The following is a 22,618-nucleotide window of genomic DNA, read 5'->3' as shown; positions in this document are numbered from 1 at the left end:
AAAGACAAAGTAAATGTTGGCTGTCAGGCTTAAACAAGCTTCTTCATCAGGTGCAAATGGATACGAAAGGTTTTATTCCATTTGCACCTGATGAGGAGGCATGTTTCTTCCCCAAAAATTGGTTTCTACCACCTTGTGTTTCTTTCCCTTAGATCAATTCAGCATTCTGTGGATCGATGTTCTGTACTCGTCACTTACTGCTTTTTATTTTCCCGTTGAAACTTTGAATCTACTGGCAAGTATTTTGTCATCTGAAGCATAGCAAGTGCACAGACCTGAACCTGTAAGCTTCTAAATGAGAATGGGGGTTTAAACCAAGGGTTTCTAGCTCCTAGAAAGGAAAGGGGATTTTAACTCTAGAAGCTTTTTCAGAGATAAAATAGGAGACAACAGCACAGTGCAGAGGAAGAATTTCAGAGGTTTTTGCTACAGCCTTAAAGCAACAGAGGAAGAGTAATGGTTGCAGTGACAGTTAATGAGCAGATGTACCATATCACTTGTGGTAGGTGTAACACGCAGAACAGTCGTTACTTTAGTTCTCTTAGCAGCCGTAGCTCGGATACTTGGGCTAACACATCTAGCTGAGCCAGCTGCATCGAGTTTGTACACCTGTCTGTCTGCCTATAGGCAGCAAGGACACTACTGCTTTCTAGAGGCTGTGTTACGTGTATCTCAGCCGTCTGCATCTACGGGGTGGCTGGCTCACCCCCGTGGCACTATTGTGGGTACTGCCCATGTTTACGTTAGTCTCCTCGTGCCGCTGCTTGACGGGCCGATCCAGTTGTACTCAGCTTGAACCAGCACGAAGCTGTTCTCGCGGATCTTGCGGAAGTGCATCATCTCCCCGCTTTCCTTCACAGCGATGACGTTGTTGCCTGGCTCGCTGAAGGACACTTCTGTCCTCTTGTGGCAGTACCGGGCACAGACGTAGCGCAGGCCAGCCGCCGCGGCCAGCCCCAGCACCGCCGTGCAGACGAGGAGGATGCCAAGTTGGGCCGCTATCAGACGTGTCCCTCTGCGAGAGCCGTCCCCCCTCCCTGGGACAGCGGGTTTGGGACCTGCTCTGGTCACCCACGGCAGCGTGTGCCCACCCACCTCCTCACTGACCTCCTCCTCGCCCTCCTCTGGCCGCTGGGATGGTTTGCTTTCTGCCATTTGCCTCCAGGCCGATGACAAATTGCTGACGGTGTCCTCATTGCCAAACCAGGCTGTTGTCACGGCAGCTTCACTCAGGTGAGCGCTTACGTGTAGGGCAGACCAAGAGGCTGCTGCAGGCAGGGAAGTTTCCAGGGCGGCCCCGTTCTCAGTACTTGCCTTTGAAAGCAAAAACGTGACAAGAAATCCAGTAAGGGAATAGAAAGGAGGTTGATTAGGCTCTCATCCGCTGCTGACTTCACTCTGTCATTCAGCTCTGTTTCTGATTAAAGTGTCCCTCAGCCTTAGAATAACCCTATTTCATCCTCTGGTTACTCAGTAGCATTTGGGATATGAGCTAGATTCAGCACTGCTCTGTCTGTATCACAGTTGTCGGGGGAGATGAGGCAGTTGGTGCCGTGGGGCAAGGGGGAGCGTGTGAAGGAGCAGAGAGGAAGGAGCAGCGGGTCACTCGCTGCTTTGCACAAGTCTGCGACTCTCACTGTTGCTGTGGTATTTTGCACAGTCATTGCTATAACAGAAGAACCACTTAATGAACAGTTCGGGCCTTTAGTGGTGCCAGCGTCGTTCTGAATGGGTGGATGTATCTTCCCAGCCGTGATTTGTCTTTAAGTTCACACTGGGTCCACTGAAATTCAGCATAGCCCTTCAAAGGCTGTGGGTCAAACTTGGAACTGAAGGACCCAGAAGGCCATTTTGGCATCAGCATTTTTGGACCAGTCACATAAAACCCACAGTTTCTCCCTAGAGTCTGTCTTGTCTTCTCAGTCTCCACAGCCCGTTTGAAACCTGCTACCTCTCATTGTTGTTTAGCCACACGTGATAGCTCACATTACTGTTCTTGCTTGCTCCTGTGCTTTTCTAGGGGCTCTCCTTAGTGCCAAGCACTTTATTTTATCAGTCACAAAATGACAGCCAGGTCTGCAGTCCAGGTTTTTCTGCAGATACCATCCAAGACTAACTGTGAAACAATCCTACAATTTAGGAGGCCCCCACAGAATTTTTCTATTCCCACTGTGCACCTGAGGCCCAATCCAAACCCTGAGAAATGTACTGGAGTCTTTTCTTTGGCTTCGCTGAGATTTGGATCTGACCCTTAGTGGCTGGCTACTCTCCAGCCTGTCCAGCCCAGCAGGCTCTTTCACACATCAGTTAATTACACCAGAGAAAATCTCACCCTCTGCTTTCACTAGAATTTGAAAGCTTGCTGGAAAGACAGTGTGACAGGACCACAAAGCTGCGGTAGGAACCCTGGCAAGCTGTGAACAAAAGTAAGGGGGAGTCACAGAGCATCCTTTGCAGACAATGAGACAATGTCCAAAGAAAGAAAGATGCTAGTAAAAGATAGGTAGTAGGTTAAAAAAATTCTGTAACTGAACTGCGAACTGTAGCTGACTGGCAAGGTTAATATTGCGTGTGTGTGGCTCGCTGGACCTCATCGTGTAATCACATGTAGGGATACACTGCAGGATTTGGGGCATTGCTGTAGAAAGAGAACTTGCTCTGCCTCACCTTTTTTCTCCTCTCTGTACTGCTTCTGTCCTTTCTTGCTTAATTTTTCAGTATTTTTATTTCATTACACTCTCTGGTCTTGCCTTGCACGATCAGTCTTCCTTTCCATTAGTTCCCATCTTCAGCCATTTCCTCTCTTCTCCCTACTGCTATGCCAGATGCTCGCATTACATGTCTCTCCTTAATTTGTTCTATGCCCTTTCTAAATATGTTTCGTTATCTGTTGAATGGGCCCTTCCTCTTTTGTTTTCACCTCTCTTCCTGATGTGTGCTTGTGTGAGCACATGAGGGACCTTGTTTTCTTTGTATGCATGTCAGCGCTCAGAGAAATACAAAGGTGCCATAGAAGCTCTATATGTTTATGTTTGATATACAGAGCAGGCCTTCGGTGACACCACAAGGAGGTGGTGACTTCAAGGAGCTTTGGGCAGAGAGAGATGCCAACTCCTGATGGGGAAATGGACTAATTTTGGATGCCACTCCAAGAAGTAGTATTAGGAAGTAAAGCTCAGCTCTGTAAAAAAGCAAAGAAACAGGCTTCCAATTTCTTCCCACTTTCAGGATGCTGAGGAGGATATGGTATTATTGTGTCCACAGAGTGGTGTGGATCTGCCCTCCAAAAGCACACAGCGTCCTTGGCCTGCACCAGAATGGATAAAGTGTTTCACCAAAGTGAATGTAAAGAGCAGTACCTGTCAGGCACATCTATAAAGGAGCGTCTCAGCCTTCCACTGGAATAAAATGCATATTTCCAGCCCAGTAACATCCAGCAGCATGAAGCTGTGGCCGTGGCTGCATACAGAAAAAATTACTTTGGGTTGTTTTTGCAGTGGAACTCTTAGCAACCCAGGCGTCAGGAAAGAAGAAAAGAGAAGAGAGAGATAAAAACCAATTCCCAGTTAAGGTTAAAAAAAATAACAACTACAAACAACTCAATAACCTCAAAGTAATTTTAGTTACTCATGAGGCATGCACTTGCTTCTTGGTGCTGTGAAGCAGCAGAGAGGTTTTATCCTCATCTTCTGTAAGAATTTTCACCAGCTTCTAGCAGTTGGTGTTTTTGGAGAAAACAAAAAAGAATCCTCCCCATCCTCAGTGCTTACCTGCTCATCTTTACACGTCACGCACAGGTGTGGGTTGGTAGTGCTGGCACTACTTTGTGCTCTGGAACAGAAGAGACAGAATTAATATGTGATACCTGCCATTTCAGAACACAGAACTCCTGAGCTCTACAGTGTGCATGATTTGTGAAGAGTGCCACTTGCTGGAGCAGCCTTGTGGTACATACAGTCAGCACAGACCATGTAGGCCATGTGTTCCATAACGTCTGATCATTTAGTCATAGCCTCATCATTTACACCCACAGTGTAATACATTGCATTAAAAATCCTGTGGCCTTTCATGAGCAGACCTCCTCAAGGCAACATTTCATAATTGCTTTAAATCCTTTCTTCCTTTTCCCTGCAGGTGGAGAAATAACTCTGTTAAGCTCGCCATTTCTTTGGATATTTGCACACGCTTGTAGAAAAATATTGCAGCAATCAACTCTGGTCAATAGCTTTTATCACATTTTTCAATCACCTGGCTGGGCAGCTCTGCTGGGCTGATCAGCGCAAGGCCTGCGCTCTGACTGTCTCACTGCCACCGTCTGTCACTAAAGGATTATTTTTCAAAAATTCAGCAAGCAAGCATCCTCCCACCTGCCCCTGCAGCCACACACACTTTACAAACACCCTTATTTATCCGCAATAAAACCAGCATTGATTTCCTTCCCCTGGACTGCTGGAGAAGCAGCCGTTCCCACTACCTGGCTATCACGTGGTGCAGTACCTGCCAGAGAGGCTCTGCCTGGAGGCGTAGTCCTGGAAGAGGAAGCTTTGCAGATCATCGGCCAGGCCTGGCTCTTGGAAGGCAAGCGATGGCTCCAGCCTTGAGCTGCTCGTGGGACTGCTCCCTCCACTCCTGCTGGAGGCACCCCTCAAGGTTTGGGACAGCAGCGTTGGCTCTGTGGTGGGCTGCGTATCTGAGTGGACAGCAATGCTGTCCACCAGCTGTGCTGGTGTTGGATGGATGCCGGTCAGGCTGACCAGAGCTGGGCTGGTGTACTGGAGAGAGCTGGGGATGGCAGTAGAAGAGCCAGAGCCTAGCAAGACAGAGAGAGCAAAAAGCAAGAGAGGAGCGGAAGTCGACTTCCTTTGCTTTGTTTCTTTCAAATGGCAGTTGGTGCCAGCATTTACCAGTAAGGATCACAGCAATGATTTTATTTTTAAGGCGCTTGGTTTTAAGTAGGAACCCAGACAGGGAGTAAAGAAGCAAAGCCTGCTGCCTGATGGCGTTCGGGTAAAATAATTAAAGCTCAGACTTGATGCTATGCCATAAAGGCTGAGAAACAGATCTGACTGAAATGTAAGTAAATTCTTTGAGCCTTTTACAAACCAGAGGCAGCATAAATACAAACAACTACATGCCTGAAGGGTAGCAGTCACATTTGGAGACAAAAGTATGACCGGAGTATGTGGGCAGCTTTGCCAACTGCATTTGCCTGTCTTTAGGACCTAGGATTTTAGGTGAAATATATGTGGGGATTTTCAGCAGCGTTTTTGGGTTTTCATTCAAATCGTAGGATCCGGCAACAGTGTTTATCCTGTTGGTACCCTCCTTGGTCTGACTGTTACCTAGGATGCCCGTTTGTGCCTTCTCATCAGGGAGTTCTTCGTGGCCATCGCTGATCTTGCCAGCAGCTGAAAAAGTTAAATGAGCCTCTTTAGCTCGTTTTTCTCTTCCGTCTTCAACGGTTACAAGGAATGAGCCGTAAAAACACCCAGCTGGAAACTGTCAGCAACAAACCACGTACCTTTGCTTGCTGTGCCAGCTACGTGGGGGCCTGCAGGTTCCTGCGTGGGTGCAGGTGCTGCAGGGCCGGCCTTCCTGCTGCCTCCAGCAGATGTGTCGTTGTGCCCTCGCTGAGCCACGGTGGCCGATTCGATCCTTGCCCAGTAAACAAAGTATGACTGGACTACAGAGATGCTGTTAAAAGATAATTATGCAGGAATTTACTCTCTCAGAGTTATTAATAAAAGATCAGAATGCTCAGCTAATCAGAAGGAGTGCTTTAATCCAAAGGCAGCGTGAAAATATTTTAAAGGATTAGCCCGTCACACGTTTTCATATTACAAATGAAAGATACCAGGTCCCACATGAAAGATAGTGAGTGAAGGATCACTCATAATTACAATCAGTCAAAAATGTGTGGGAGCTGAAAAGAAGAAAAAAAAGCTATTATATTCACGGTGTTGGTAGAAGTAGATTTGGAAAACTTTGAATAGCTCTGCGTATAATCTTCCGTAGGCAGGGAGACAACAGAGGTATTTACTAATTAAAACAGGTCAGTGTACAAACAGCAGAATAGGTAGAAAAAGCCACAGGCAGTTTCTTCTGAGCCCTTCAATATTTGCACCTGCCTCACACTCTGCTTTTCATCAGGTGCCAACCTTTAGGCACGTCCCCAAGCGTGGGGAAGCTTCGTCCTGGGGGAGGATTTCAGCTCACATCACTCAGATGCCTGCGAAGATGAGATAAAGGGGGAACGACCTTGCCTTTCGTGTGCTGAATGGTTCTTGTGAGACACTTTTAAATGGAACAAGTACCTTTCTCGGATGTTGTAACACAAGTTATGAAACGTGGATTTACAACGCGGCTGGGGATCACCTTTACAACGCGTGCTGTTTGCTTTCTGCGTTAAATCTGCCCAAAGTTTATGGCAAGGCTTACTGATTTATAAGTAATTTGGGGGCGGGAGGGGTGGGAATCCGTGAGCAGAAGCAGCAGCAGATGTGGGAAACGAGGAGAGGACAGGGAGGAGGGAGCAGTCGGAGTTGCTTCTGGAGACATGGTCCGTGGCTGGTGGCACGGCACGGCCTTGGGGAGAGAAGGGAAGGGCTGTGGGGCTGGCTTGGAGGGCAGCAGCTGCAGGGTGCAGGGGGGTTCAGAGTGGGCGGCTAGGAACGGGCATGGCAGCATTTGGGCTATTTTTATCTGTTTGCTTTTCACATGTTTTTAATAGTGTTTCCCAGTCTGTAACAGCAGGCAAAATGGAAATGCTGAGCAGAAATATTTTTGTTTCAATTACTTTGTGTTGAATCACGATGAGATGTGCGAGCCACAGCACTCAGCAGGAGGCTTGCGTTTAGGGGAGCAGCCAGGGACCTGGCCAAGGAGCTTCTAAGCAATTTTGTAAAGTCAAAACTATTTAATCTATTCCAAAATGAAAAAATCCCTGTGCTCCCTCTAAGGCAGCCAGTTAGATTTATGTATTTATTTGTTTTTAATTCCGGATCAGAACCAAAACACTTGGACTTTGGTGCAAATCAGTGATGTAAGGTTTTGACCCAGTGCTCCCCACCTAGTCCTCCTGGGAATAACTCTCTTCACCTTTAACATGAAAAACAAACAAATAGTAAGCAAAAAAAAAAAAAAAATTCAACACAGCAATGACACGTGACATTGTCCTGTAGGCAGGGAAGCCCTACAGGGTGCGTTATTTAGAAAAGCAGGCAGACTGATCACGGTTCTCTCCTTAAGCCTTAATGTTTCTGTTTCCTAACTGCTTAGGCTGTCATCTCCCAGCGCATTTATTCTGAGAAAACAGTGTAAGTAAAAAAGAGCAGTGCCCAGCAGACAGACGGGGATTTATATACCAGCTGGGATGCTGTTGCAGGATTTCATAAGCGTTTAGCTCTATAGGATTCAAGAGACATCACACCACCGTGCTAGGAAAGTACAATGGAAAAATGCAACCAAATTTGTGAAAGCTGAAAGACGAGAAAGACTGAAAGTGCGAGGACACCAACACTGTCAGGGACTGATGTGTTCTTACAAAAATCTGATGTCTCCAATGGGTTGGTCCGGCGCTTTCCATACAAAGGACAGGTTTCTCTTCAGGGACTTGTCCGAGTGGGTGACAGTATCACCGTCTTCAAAGCAAGACAGCAGCTTGGAGCCAGGAGGAATGAAGACAAATGTGCCAGCAGTTTCATCGTTAGACACTTTGCGAGCTTGAAGCAAAAAGCCCATGAAATCCCGGCTGCTCCTCACTGTCACTGCAAGACAGAACATGGGACACGAAGGGATTTGTGTTGCAGTTCTCAGGTGAACTTTTTGTGATGGAATTTCCATCGGCACTTGTGAAATCAAAAGAAAACCATGTCACAAAAAAAAACAAAACCACAGCATCCTACAACCTTTGCCCTTACAATCTGTGTTGGATGTGCTGGATACGGGGTGCCAGACTATCGCTTTGTAGTATGAAATTGCACAGGCAGTTGGTTTGAGTCTTCTTCCTCCTACATTGTAATGCTAACCACGTTGCACTAGGCAGTATGCAGCCACCTTTAAGGAGAGATTTGGGTACCACACTGCACACACACAGATGATTGCATGCTGCCCTTGAAGGAGAGTTATTTTGGATGGGGATGGAAAGGGAAATTGGCTGGGCTGGAGGATGGTGCCTCTCAGCTCTGTCTGCAGCCTAGGCAATCAGCCCTCATGCCCTGAGGAGAGCCCATTGCTCACAGGGTGACAGCAGAGGGGGTGGCTCGCCCTCCGCAGGCGCCTCTCACGTGCCACTGCATGGGGGTTCTGTACGGGTGAGAGGCAGCTGAGATAAATCCCACCCAAAGCATCCAAACCTGCCAGCTGTCTCTGATGTGTAGCACGGTGGGGATCTGGGGCCAGGCACCACCTGAGAAAGCTCGAGGCAAAGCACTGCAGACAGGATCTCTCTGTGACTACATTCATTTTCTAGTGATGAGATATGGCATAACGCACCTGGAGCTGTGCTGTGAGGATGGTGTCCCTCTTCCCATCCCTCTCTAAGATTAATGTCACCACTCACGATTAGATAGTGTGGATTTTTCAGATTCATGAATGTTTCTTAAATAATTGCTCCTCCGAGTCAGGAGCACGGAGCAGAAAGCTGCTCTGCTCAGTACACTGGGTTTCGAGTCACAAACAGATATAATTTGAAAGACTGCCTGCAAAACTGCCACCAGCAAAGACTAATAACTGCTTTAGGGATTTCTGTGGGACTGGGCCGAGACAGAGCCAGCAGCTGTCCTCACCTGGGACTTTGTCTCCCGGGATGTAGAAGGACACGTTGGTGTGGACGGTAACGTAGTTGTTGGTGGGGCTGTGCAGCTGAGCCCGCAGGTGCCTGGGCATCATGTCAGTGCAGGCAGAGGGGCCGGCGCCGTGCGAGAAGGCAGATGTGGACGAGACCAGGCAGAGCACGGTGCTCACACAGGCAGCCACCGCCGGGCAGGCCTTCTGCCTCTCCTCCATGATGCGCGGGGACGTGGCCGGTGCACCCACTCCAGAACGGTGTCCGTCACTCCCAGTCAGCTGAGCGACCTTTCCCACAGCCTCTAAAAGAAGAGGAATAAATGGTCCCCATGGCACGTGGATCCTCTGTGGGAATCCACAGGTTTCCACATTTGGACGTTAATTGTTGAGGTTGGGAAGGAAAAGACGCTGCCAGAGGACATGTTTCTAGTGAAGTCATCCGAAGGGGTGAATGTCTGGCAGAGACTTGCTCCAGAAATTCATATTTAGCAGGAGGATAAGGCCCTGTGTGGGCATGCTGATGACTCAGCTCAACTTCTTCTACCCTTGCTGAACTCCACAAGTTCTGTGCTTAGCGCTCTGTGCTGCTTGTTATCACCCAGGCTGGGTGGCTGGCAAAACGCACATCTCCAGATTAGACAGGGTATTTTCTTATTCCAGTTTTGAAAATACCCTTTTGAAAATGAGGATGAAGAGTGAGCACATTACATTTATTGCCTACTGTCCGGCTTTTAATGTAGCTCTTCCTAATCTTTTCAGTGTGCAGCTTTTCCTGGCTTAGATTTTGTTATGTTCAGTCAATAAATAGATGTAAAGACATGAAAGAGAATCAGAGATCCAGTGCAAACCTCCGTTTACATCACTTTCAAACTTGCCGGCTGATTAAAACCTCTCACACAAAACACCTCGTGCCCAGCCTGAAGCCAGGAGCAGAAGGATGCAGTTCAACCTTCTGCAGCAGGGCAGCTTCGCGCTCCCATCAGCTGCGTGCCAGAGATGTTCTGGGGTTCACAGGAGCCTTGGCCAGACCCCCTGCCCCTGCTCTAGTGGTGGGATGCCCTCGTGCTGGTGGAGCCAGCTGCAGAGACATCCAAATCTTTGCCAGGTGAGGTTTCTCGTGGCAGCACACACAAGTACTTCTGAGCAGCAGGAGTTCCCAGGGAGGTTTCTCCCGAGGTTCCCAGGCTACAGTTTCCCCCTTCCCATCCTGCCCACGCTGCCTCCCGTGCCCTTCCCCACGCACTCACAAGCAGTGGGAATGTCACCCCCAGGGCTGCAGCCACCCACGTTTGGGAGTGGGTGCGGGTTTGGGCCCGTGTCAGCGCTGGCCCCGCACTTACCTCCCTGCCGCCTGCTGCTGCTGTGTCCCCAGCCTGCCGGCAATGCATCCCATCAGGGAAGGTCTTTCTTTACTTTCTCCTCTAATGGGAAGCGCAGCAGCTGTTACTGCTAGCACCCGCTGACCACGGGAATGCGCTGGCAGTGCCCAAATTCAGCCGTAATCACATTAGTTTTCGTCTTCACATCCCAGTCACCTCTTTTTTTTTTTTTTTTTTAATTCATTTAAATCTCCATGCTTTTGCAATGAAAACAAAGCAAATAGCAAAGGAGGACAGGGGGGTGGCAGAAAGCAAAATGGGCTTTGGTGTGCATGAGTCATGTACAGGTTTTCGTAAACAACCCGTCTACATGCCAGCACAAAATTGACGTAGCCATAAAAACGCTGCTAATGCCCATTGTCACCTTGCCTGTAATGGGCTTTGCTGTACTTCAGGAGGTTGCATGGCAGGTTCTGGCAAAGCGGTTCCAGCTGTAGCAGCATCCCTCAGCAGGTCCTCGGACACTCCTGGCCCCTGCCTGAGCTATCGGAGCTGGTCCTGGCCCCTGTCCCTTCAGGCCGTTCTGGTGGCCCAGACCCTAGGCCACCAGCACCAGGCCAGTGGGTCAGGGCTCTTGCTGGAGCTGGAGCTGCCTCAGGGCTGAGGCTAGGCCTTCTAGCAGTGAATACACCCAGCTCCATCACTTATGGATAGGAGGGGTGATGGTGGAAGGCTTGGTGCCTTCAAGTCCTTCTCTGCTGACAAACGTGTCTGGAGATGGAACGAGTTCTTGCTGGTGCTGTGGCCTCTGCAGGACACTGCAACACTCTGCTCTGGAGGAGACTGGTGCATGCTTTGGTGAAGTTAAAACATCTGTTTAACTGTTCTGAAAGTGTGGAAACTGGTGGTACTGGGCTGTTAGCAGACTGCTCTCCTCTGTATCCGAAAAAGGCCTTAAATTCACTGGATTGCAGTATATGACACAAGGCTTTCGGTTTTCCTTCTTTCTGTCAGTGGAAGAAGTGAGTTTTAGGTGTAATAGTTCAAAGAATGAGAGAAAGACTTTGTATTAGTGTTTCTATTTCAGTTTGCAATCGCCCATGTTTACATGTGTTTAGAAAGAGTATATTTAAGTCATTTTATTTTAGTACCTAATCCTTTCTTGAAATGAGCCAGTCTCTTTCGCATGTTCCTCACCCGCATGTTCTCTACTTAAACAATTCCTCTCCTGTAATTCCAGATCCAGACCTCTGCCAATCCAGAGGGAAACATCTAAACCCACCAAATGCATTGGAGCCATTCTGACATGGAGTGACAAGACTCAAAAGCAGCATTGCAGGTAAATGTGCGTCTTCGAGTTATAGTGTGGTACTGAAGCATCACGCAGCCTTCTTCAGCTGCTGCTGTGCCTTAGGCATGCACTTCATTGTGCACCTCCAGCTAGCCCCAAGGCTCACATGGCTTTCAGAAGCACCATGGGGTTGCAGGCTGCAGGCCTGCAGGTAGCCCTGCTCAGCTCAGTAGCAAGTCAGAGAACTGCACAGACTAGGCAGGAGGTATTCAGGACTTGTTTCAGTGAGGCTGAAATGCAGCCTTACACTGAGTTCATCCTTGCTGTCTGCACTCAAGCAGAGAACTCAAGGGCTTCACAGTGGCAGTCAAACCAAATGTCAGCATTGCTTCCTGCTTAGAGATGGAAAAATCCCATCATAGTCACCACCACGACATGAGCACCTACCAGCAGCCCTCAGCTGCAAGTTCTAACGCCAAGTGACAGGCATTTGCTCCCAGTAAGAAATACAGTCCTCCCCGTAGCCTTTGGTTGCATCACCCAACAGGACAGCATTGCCTCAGTCTTTTCTGGCCAGAGCTGTGACCTGGAGTCGTTTTTGCTCAGCCAAGCTCTGCACATGTCTCTCATGACGGGGCGCAGACACAGACAATTGGCACTGCTGTCACTGGAGAGAGTGTGGGCTTTTTCCTGTCATAAATTTCTTTGTTGTTAGGAAGCTGACACGGAGAAGGGGATGTATGGCAACTTACACCCTGATCATTGTTTTCTCAGCGACAATTCTGTTGCAGATTTCTAGAAAAGAAAAATCCTCCGTTGGGTAGAATGAACAACAGTGCTTACGAACTTGCATCTCAGGGTTGACCTGTGCACGTGTGGCTCTGTGTTTGAGGAGATGGGGGAAAAGGGGATACTTCTCTGACATGTAGTTGGAAGGAGGGTCTGTAGAAGTACTAGCAGGACCTCCTGCTTCTCCCTAGTCAGCTGTTTTTGCTATTCCTCTGTCAAACTTAGTGAGGTTTGGTGGTGCGTTCAGGTGTTGTTGGGAATGAACTAATATAACACAAGTACAGGATAAGGCTTGGCCTCCTGTGTGTCGTTGTTCTGCTTACCCTTGCCCCAGCACTTTACTTGGTCACTACTTGAGGGTGTGTGGGGTGTAGGTGGGGATGAGGAGAAGGATGATTCAGGGTTTTTTCTGGCTCCTGGTAAGAAAGGCCTGACAGCAAATGGGTAGCTGCTTTAGGCAGAAAAAGAAGAGGGATACAGACAGTGAGTAAATAGCATCTCCCTTCAGATGCTGTGTACAACATGTTCAGATAGCATTAGAGCCTGGATGGATTTTTCCCACGTTCTGCTGCACAAAGCAGATCTGACCCTGCCTGAGGAGAGAAGCTCTCTCTTTTGGCCACTTGAACTATTGTGCGATTTCCTTACAAGAAAACATCTCTGCTCCTGGAGGCTGCTCTCATAAGAGCACCTTGCCGTGCTGCACAATGAGGGCAAGGCCAGGCAGGTGGTGCAGGCAGCGGGAGCTGCCCGTGGGCTCCTGTTACACAGAACCGGCTCTGGTGATCCCACAGCAAGCAGCCTCTGCCGTCCTTGAGAGCTGCGCCCCAGGCAGCCGCTTGGCACCACTGAACCGTGTGCAGCAGCCCCTCGGGTGAGATCGGTACCTCTCAGGGAGAGCTGGCTGCTGTGCCCCTTCTCTGCTTTGGAGAAGGTTGGCACAGGAACCTCAGACTCACAGCACTGGTTCTACTGTTTGTTTGCTTTCAAAAATGACAATGAGCTGGAGCTGGCTGCAGGCGTGGGTTGGCATATTAAAGCTCAGGCGTTGGTACCATCAGTCACATGCTCTAAGGAGTCGCTTTGCAAACACTTCCACACATTCTTGATTCCCATGAACAATGCAGCTGAAACCTACAGCAGCATTGTTTAATCCCCGCTTAAGGGCGCGAACCTTGTGATCTAATGGGCAAGTAGTGCCCAGAAGGATTCTGGGTGGCTGTTTTGTCACTGAAATGATGTGAAAAAGATGGTCATAGCTCAAATAAATAACGTTCAGAATGCTTTTGCATTAGATTTCCTTTGAAATGAGAAGTCAGAAGAAGAATTGCAAGCCTGCCATACCCAGCCCATCCACCTTTAAAGGAATCCTCTGCCAGCATCCCCTGCTCGCTTTATATGGGGGCACTGCAGGGTACCGGGGGCCTTAGTGTTAGCCTTGTCTCTGGCTGTTCCATTGTTGATGGTGAGTATATGGCTCCTTCTTCCTGTCATGCTTTCTTTTGCTCCCACGGAGCATGAGGCCTTGCTACATCTGGTCAGGATGCTGTGCAAGGGGATGTGGTGTAGTACTGCATTTCAAGTGGGATTCGTATGAGACACTTTGGAGTTTCTGCTCTGCCTGGGAACTGAGAGTGCGGAAAGGGGCAGAGACTGGATGGCCGTAGTTTCTTGAAGTGATCTCTTCACATTAAGACAGTATGCATATACACAAATGCATCTTTGTCCTTGGAAATTCAATTTATTTGTTGGTTAATTTTTATTGTTTAATTGCGGATGCATTCTTCTAAAGAAGTGGTTGCTGTTATGGACCGGCATTTGTAAGCTGCTAAAGGGAAACTTTACTTTCAGTCCTGACCTAGATGTGCTTGATCTACGGGTAAAAGCACAGCTATTGGGAAGAGTGCATTAGGACATGGTAGAAGAAATAAATGAAGGACACAAGTGTTAGTATCTGATACTGTCTTTGTGTGAAGATGCATTGTAAGAGAAAGAAAAATGTATGGTATTGCCATCGGTAGCCATTCTCCCCATGAGATAAGGAGGTGAATTTGGTTGAGTGATTTCTAAGTATCAGGAGTTTGTGAAATACACACTTCGATGTTCATACGCATTGGTGATGGGACAGAGTGCGTTCAACTTTGAATAGCATTCCATACACTGCTCTGAAAGTGGGCTGATTTATTCCTGCTTGCCATGTCACACACAACACAGTAAGTTAAAACAGCTACTAAAAGATAAGTAAATCCAAGGTGGATGTTGTATCCAACTCAGACAACATCCAAATGTTGGAATGCCTATTGAAGTAAGGCTTAAATGTTGAACTGACTTGAACATGAGGGCTGAAGTCTGCATTAAGAGCAAAAGTCTTACAAAGTGTACGTGAAGGTCAGTGACTGTGGGAATTAAACATGTAATTTTAGTTACTTTTGAAACTTGAATACAGATTGCAACAGCTCTTCTTTAATGCAAATTTTCTTACCTACCTTGCATAGCAAATAGTGACCTCGTGATCTGGAATACATTAACAAAAATCTCAGCATTTTAAACCAAACAATATTTTCCAAGTTCGTGTTTAATATGTGATTAGACCATGCTCTGATTTTTGAAGTAGCAGATCCCAACTGGAAGTTGTTCCATAACTAGCCTTGTAGAAACAGAGATGCAGTTAGAAAGTTAGAGATGCAATCTCTCGAGGACAAAGCAAAGGCTGTGCTGAATTTGTTGTTACAGGTGGGCAGGTGCAGGAGGAAGAGAAATGAAAAATAAACATTAAAATTAAAAAAAAAAAAGTCCCTGACTGGAAGAACGCAGTAACCTGCCAGCTGTATCTAAATGACAAAGTAAATGAGAAACTGCATACTTTACTTGGAGCCACAGCTTTCTTTTTTAAGAAGTCCCTTACAAAAGAGCAAGTTGGTGATTTGTACTTGCATTCTGGACCCTTTTCAAGCCCTTGTCAAAGAATGATAAATTACTGAAGGATATTATAAAGTAACATCTCTATTTATGTGTTCTTTAGTGGCTTCTGAAGTGTTTAATGTTAAAGGTTAACTATTAATTGCAAAATAATTTGGAATTATTCCCTAATCATTTTTCACCAAAAAAAAAGCAATCCACATTCTCTCCCATGGATAATTGAAAAGTTGCTGTTCCCTACTTGCACTGGAGCTACTGGTACTTGAGAATAAGTGCTGTCTTGTTTATCCACCCACAACTAGAAGTATTTCATTTCCTTTATTCAAGAAGGCACTATTGATGGCTCAAAGAATAAAGCAGAGCTTCAAAAAACTCATTTAAAAACAAAAAAACCTGAACAGCCTTATCACAAACTTTATCCTTGTCTTGAGGAACAAGAAAACATCCTGAAAAATCTGTGTGTTATGTGCAGTAACGTCAGACTACCTGAACATTCATGGTTTATTTCTTGGCTGACTGCAAATAAAATGAGAAGCTATTTTATAAACTGATGCAAGTATCCATCTAAAACTGAGCTGGCTTTACTCACTGCTCTTTGATTAACTGGGAGCGTTGCTGCAGAATGTAAACAAGTTCCAACTTCACTGCCTACAAGAGATTTCCCTTCCTCTCACACATACCCCACACTATGAACTCGACATTATTTTTTTTCCACTTTTCTGGCTAAAACTGAACAAATACGGATGGTACCAGACTGGGGGTAAGCAGATAGGGGAACAGGAATGAGCAGTTTGAGGAGGATACACGTTTATTAAAGCTTTTGGATTTCCGGTCTGTTTTAAAGAGTAGCTTTAGATATGAGTTAAAATGGTTTTTTATTGAAGAAATCCTTTGTGCGTGGTAAAGAGATGTAGAAACAAAGGTACTGCAAGCAGGGGTGGGGAACTGAGGTAGGAGCTGATGCGGCTGCAAGCTGTGCTGGGGCACCAGCGGAGAGCTTTTCACTGGTGACTGACTTCCACAGCGGGGCAGTGCTGCCCCTCAGGGCTTTTCTTCCATTTCATTCCCCACCCCTCAGTGTTAAAGTGTCACTGTTCCATCCCTTCATTGCAGTCCCACCGTTCAAGACGCTTTGGGTAATTTAACAGGCAGCAGCTGACTTTTCTACCCAGTGACTCTTAGCGCAGTTTGGTATTTGAAACTAACTGTGTTTTCTGACAGGGCCAGGTCACTGTCACCAAATGCTTCTCCCTTCCCAGCATTACTTAAACCCTTCTTTTGCCATGACTACACAGCTGCAGCATGCAGTTCTTCTACACCTGCTTACCTACCAATTAGTTTTGCTGTGACTGTTAGTGTAACCAAACGCGCTGGTGCTTTGAATTAGTCTTGTGACGTTCTTGAATGCTTCATTTTTATTTCTGTGCAGCAGAACAAAACAATATTTTCAAACAAAAATATTCAGGAAGCTTACATTGGTTTACATTTATTTAAAAAAAATAAGCACTTGAATATGTCACCTGTGAATGATAAACTACAAATGAAATAGGTCTCATCCATTTGGAGAGAGTCACAAATACAGAAGAGCCTCCTTCTGGCATCTTCACATCCTTCTTTTCTGTGTGCTTATGTACAATACTGTGAAAAGAAGAAAGCAATACAGTTAAGAAAGTTTCAGTAAGTAATGTGCAAAGCCTGTTTATTTAAAACTTATTACTTCCACGGCTTTTAAAAATAAGTGTAATTAATCCCTTTCAGCGTGAGCAAAGTCAAAAACGTTTCAGTCCAGGCTCCAAGAAATGCTATCAGATTCACACGTTACGTACTAACTTGATACAGTATTACATCCATAGTCAAACAGTATGCTCCAGGTGATGCAGACTGCACAGATGGAGAATAAACCTAGCTACCCTGCAGCATTAACAAGGAGAGCATGATTTCCCTTTTAAGCAGTGAAATTAAGGGTGTTGGACATCCACATTACGATCTGTCAACAAAAGCTGGAAATCCCAAGCACTCCCTACAATGCTAGCAAGCACCTATGAATCAGCAGACATCTTTCACCTACTTGGCTGCTGCTAGCAGAACATCACGTCATGCAGTGCTTCCCAAGCACTTTGTAGGAACGCTTTTGCCTTGGAGTGGAACTGTGCAGACTGTGTTTTGAGTGCCCATATTTTGAACCTGCATCATGCTCCTAGATGTGGAATGTCTTAAGTTCTTCGCTTAGCCTGTACTTCGTTCTCATGCCTCTCATCCATTTGTTTTTAACTTCTGTAACAAATCCTAATTCCCAGAATTGACAGCCTGGCTGCAAGGTGCACCTTACCGTACCAAGCTAAACTTTTCAGAAAAAACAACAAGTTGAACTCATTCAAGGACTGTTTCTGTCCAAAACAAAACATGACTACGTAACATGGGGTTCAAGTCTTGTTTCTTTTTGTTCCCTCTTTCCTAGTAACTTTGTCAAACTCTGCTTCATTTACCTTCTCTACAAGCCTCTTCACATCTGACTTGTGAACATTTTCCATGTTTAGATATTCTTCTCCCTGGCATGTCCCACTGTTATAACCTAACTTAACTGATACCGCAGCAGCATTTCAGGAGCCTGGGATATTCATCAGCCTATGGATAAAAGCAAGTCTCTCTTGTGCTGGGGAAGGATGCTAATTGTCTTTAAAGTGTGCTACAATCCACCTGCTGCACTGGGATGTTCCAAGGCTCAATAGTGAAGCGCAAGTGATTTTTTGCTAGTAGAATCTTTAGTAAAAAGTAACCTCCCTTACTAACGAACAGCATTCATCCAGGTCTGGGGAAAAGCACAGGCACTGAAAAGACGTGTTGTAAAAAGTAAACAAAGCACAGGAAGGAGGAGTTACCATTATTTCCTCGGATAAACGCATCCCCATACTTGTTCTTTAATTGTCCATTTACGTATTCTTCTGTCTGTTCCAGAGCTATGTTCATATACCCATCCAGGCAAGCCAGGACACCTGAAGAGAGTGACAGTTTAAAAGTGAATCAACTTCGGCTTATCTTTGAATTAAACAAAAAGGCTTTGCATTTGAACAGTGCAAGAAAAACAATTGTCTTCAGAACAAAGAAAACTCCCAAGTGTGGTCAGGTGAGTCAGTCGGCGGCCCAGAGAGCACTAAAGGAATTAAACTGAGAGTAGGGAACCTCAGGTTCTACGTATGACTGGATGGGGAGAACTCACTGAGACGTGACTTCTGAAAGATGACGTCTTCCATTCTGAGAGTTCAGTTGTTCCTTCTTGCTTTTGCTTTATGCCCTGCTCCTGAGAAAAACCTGTGACATAAAGTGTAACTGGGCAACCTAAGAACAAGGCTACAAGTTGAATTTTGACCAAAGCTCATCAAGGATATGTGAGAAATAACCCTTCTGATACAGGACACCGTACACCTTTTTCTGTTGTTTTGGTTATTTTTTTCATTCTTATGGACTCAGAGTAACATGGGCTGCCAGTACGATTTTTGTGTAAATAAAATTCTGCATCGTCTTCAACAGGGAAAGAGTTTCCAAATGACACTGAAATCTTCAGCCAAATTTTTTCCAACTAATGAGCAAACAGAACATGTGCGTAGTGAACTAAATGTGGGGATTAATGGACGTAAGGAACTGCTCAGAAGATGCGATGTGTTTTGCCAATTGTGTATATAAAACAATCTCTAACAAGCTGCTCATCTCCATCTTGCCTGTGTTTTCCTGACTTCTTCCTTGCACACAGACACCGCTACTAAAAATACAACTACTAAAATGAAAAACAATCTAATTTACAATCTAATTGGCATTAAAACTGAAGAAATGCATTACATTGGCTGCATTTGAGGAGGGGGAGAACTCCAGTCTGAGAATCTTCCTCTAGGGTATGTTCTCATTTTCCAGAAGTATTACTGTAATATCTTCCACTAAATAATGAGGAATTTAAGTTTTCTTGCCAACTTGTAATGGCTGGAGGATTGTTATTTTCCTCTATGTGTTTTTCATCCCCCTGTTTCCACATAAATGGGGAAAATCTGACTGGTAACCAAGTGTTTTAAATGCACCAGAAGTTCCAAACCAAGTAAGTGACAACATTTTCTTTCCAGTAAGGCTGAGTGCTTCAAGATGGATAGAAAACAAATGTCTGTCCAAAACAAAAATTGGGCTGAGGGTTTTTTGTAAGCTATCATTCAACTGCCTGGGGTGCATTTTCACTTGTGGAAACAAGTCTTCCTTTTCTTTGTATTTACACTCACGACACTAGTAGCATTACGCGCTGTTGCTGCCCACCCTGGCTCATACTTTACCTGTTCTTTTCATCTGTATGTAGCAATGTTGTACGTTCATATCCATCTGTGCAACTGATCACACGTGTGCTTTCCCAGGACTTCTTCCCTTAGATGCATACAGCACTTGGCAGTGAACCAAGACATCTTACAGCAGCACACCAACACGTGTACCAGGCAACTGCTGCGTGCACAGTGCCTGAGAGGGTGGAGGTGCAGGCATGAGATGAGCAGTGTAGCCTACAGGCAGAATCTAGATAGATCTGCAACAAAAGCCTGAGATGCTGGGTTTTCTGATGTTTGGTTTTCACAGATGATCAAATTTCTGTACAGAAAGGAAGTGTGTATTTCCCAAATGGAATCACTGTGGAGGTTTCTAGTTGCAGGACCATCATCAAGTGAGGGAAGAAGGGAGAACAGAAGGAAATAAAGAAAGGAAAAAAACTCCTGTACCACATTGGGCTGGTGTCAAAACGCCAGGATTCCTTGTCAAAGGACAAACAAGCACTAAGATGAGCCAGCTGAACTAAACCTATCTGAAGTAGCAATCTCTGGCGTGATTGGAATGCTTAAATCGTTCCAGAGTAAAACACCCAGTTTGTGCTCATAGGAGATGCGTGATAAGAGCATCCAAACTTAACTAAAAGAAAAAACTGTATAGGCTGATACTCTTACCCTAAATGGAGTAGGAGAAGGACATCTCACTGAACAGACAAGTTTCATTTATTGCTCCAAAAACACCCTATAATCCTGCATACAGTGCATGAAGATAAACAGATCAGTTCCACAATAAAACTGACGGTCTGTGTTCAGAACTAGACAAAAACAAACAAACAAACAACCCAACGCTGGACATAGAGGAAACCACACGGAGCTTTCTCCTGTATCCCTATGAATCTTGATCCAACACAAGGCTAGGCAGTTGTTTAACCAAGAACACAAACCACTGTTTCATCCCTCTTGTAAGAGTAGGCTTATTGCTGGCAGCACAGGTCATTGTCTGAAGCTGTACCGGACTGAGGTCTGTGCCAGGAGTTGGAAAATAGGAAGGAGACAAAAAGGAACAGCTTTAAATGAGGTGTTCTATCGGTGCACTGAGAAGGGGACTGCCTGGCTGTTTTGGGAGGCATGATCCAAGCCTGGCTTTACAAACCTCCAGTTAGAAAACTGAGCCTCCACTCTAATCACTGTGACTAGAGATAGCAGTGGTCTCGGTAACTTTAATCTCTACATCTGTTAGCTCTTCTTCATCAGCCTCTCCAGTTGTTTTGGTTTTTCCTTAGTGTCACCATTTTCAGGTCTATATTCACATACTCCAAGCTGCCAGATCACACTGTTTTGCTTCTTAAGAGCACTGCATCTGTGCCCGCCTCTCCGAACAATGAAATCACAGACATGTGGAGATCTTACCTCGGTAATCGACACCGGAATTCAATTTTACAACAACTGGCCTTCCAATGATCTGTTTCAGGAAGTCACTAGGAGTTTGTTTTCGTAGACTCATCTTGGTTTTTCTTGGTAAGCTGGGAAGAGAAGTGAAATTAGACATTTGGATAAGGAAATGCCCCACCTGGAGGCATTCAAGGCCAGGCTGGATGGGGCTGCGAGCAGCCTGGCCCAGAGGGAGATGTCCCTGCCTACGGCAGGGGTTGGAACTACGTGGTCCTATAGGGCCCTTCCAACCCAAACCATTCTGTGATTTTATAACACGCAAACACGGACTTTCAAACACTCAGTACAGACAGGGCCCCGGTTAAGGCATGAGAAAATCTGAATGGGATGAAAACAAACCCTTATGGGTAAATGCGGGACAAGACTCAGCGCTCAGCATTGCACTCGTAACGCTCCGCGCTCCAAAGCGGCACAAAACCTGTCCCTACGGCCCCGTCCCAAGCAGGCGCCCCGGCGCCCACGCGGCCGTCAGCTCCCGCCGGGCAGAAGCGGTGCCCGGTGCGGACAAGCGATCGACCCCAGCTCCCGCCGCACCGCGCCCCCCACCCGGTGCATCGCCCGGCTCGCTCCCGGCGGCTCGGTGCCCCATCGCTGCCCGGCCGACGCCCGCCGCCGCCGCTCGCACTCACCCGCCGCTACGCGCGCCCGGCCCCGCGCAGGCGGCCAATCAGCGGCGGCCGCTACGGCGCGGCGGCAGGGACACGGCGCGCAGGGCGCGCTCGTTAAAGCGCAGCGGGTTCCGGTCGCCCCGAGCCGCGCCGCCTCCGCGCTTCGGGGAGGAGCTGCCGTGCGCGGGTAGCGGGCTGGGGTCATGTGCTCCGAAAGGACGGGCCCTCGGCGTTCTGCGTCCGCACCCTGCTGCGGCCTGCCGTCTGGAAAACGCTTATTTGTGTTGGTTTTGAACTTGTCTTTTAGGGACTTAGTACCTTGACGAGCGTTGATAATCTGTGAAATCTTCTGGACTGGATGTATTTTTTGTTCTGTACTTCCATGATTGGTTTTGTACCTTGGTATAACGATTCGTCTTTCAACGGGGGGGAAAATGCACAGCGCATGGGTTCGTGTTTGTTCTTCCATGCCGAGGTGTTTACCTTCCCAAACACTACTTCAGTGGCACTTTTCTCCCCAAAAGCTGAACGTCGAAGGCTTTAAAGGCTGCATGGCCAGGGAAGCCTGGTCGCAGCATGCAGAGCAGTGGGTAGCTGAGGCGGTTCTTGCAGGGAGCAGCACAGAGCAGCACGTGGTGCCTGTCCTGGCTGTGTCTCAGTTTGCTGCTGTTGTTCTCTTGGTTCATTGATGCCAGTGAACAAAATCCTTATAATTTCCTTTTTAATGCTAAGCTTAACAAACGCGTGTATTCTGAAAGACAGAAATAGAGGTGGGCAACAGTTCTGTATCCTTAGCTCGCCTCTTCTATGATTTGAGGCCGAGTTATGAACCCACATCTTAGTAAATTTTTCCTGGTTTGCTATAAACCTTGAAACAATTTTCTGTGCTGTTTGGAATAAGTTAGCATGCATGCAATAGGACATACATTGATGAACACTCTGGTTTAGTGGGTTTTGCACCTGGAAAGAAAATTTCTCTTGCTCATTCAGAAAGATTATGTAATGTAATCACAACTGTAAATACACAGCCTAAAGAATGTATTATTTCCTGTGTCACTAAATCCCAATGCTCAGGTAAGTGGTTGTCAAAGGAACTGTGTAATCCATTCGGTAGACTCCTTGCAGGTTTCAAAGCTTCAGGTATGAAAAAATGAGACACACTAT

At 46.6% G+C, this 22,618-nt stretch overlaps 2 protein-coding genes across 2 annotated transcripts; both read right to left on the bottom strand.

Moving 5' to 3' along the window:
• Positions 1–738: 738 nt before the first annotated feature.
• On the bottom strand, positions 739–9,006 carry REELD1 (reeler domain containing 1; the record flags this gene model as incomplete). The annotated part of the gene is made up of 7 exons (XM_079534649.1): positions 739–1,314; positions 3,771–3,831; positions 4,498–4,810; positions 5,136–5,408; positions 5,522–5,694; positions 7,544–7,766; positions 8,787–9,006. 7 exons carry the CDS (start codon positions 9,004–9,006, stop codon positions 739–741), a joined length of 1,839 nt encoding a protein of 612 aa, XP_079390775.1.
• A 7,702-nt stretch (positions 9,007–16,708) lies between these two features.
• On the bottom strand, positions 16,709–20,974 carry LSM6 (LSM6 homolog, U6 small nuclear RNA and mRNA degradation associated; the record flags this gene model as incomplete). The annotated part of the gene is given in 4 exon segments (XM_079534949.1): positions 16,709–16,743; positions 17,985–18,098; positions 20,805–20,956; positions 20,958–20,974. Coding segments are annotated over 4 exon segments (318 nt in total).
• Between the last annotated feature and the right edge of the window lie 1,644 nt (positions 20,975–22,618).

The sequence above is a fragment of the Tetrao urogallus genome (assembly GCF_951394365.1).
Source record: "Tetrao urogallus genome assembly, chromosome: 4".
NCBI lineage: Eukaryota > Metazoa > Chordata > Aves > Galliformes > Phasianidae > Tetrao > Tetrao urogallus.
The sequence above is the reverse complement of the archived record's forward strand: the minus strand, read 5'-3'. Positions and strand labels throughout refer to the sequence as shown.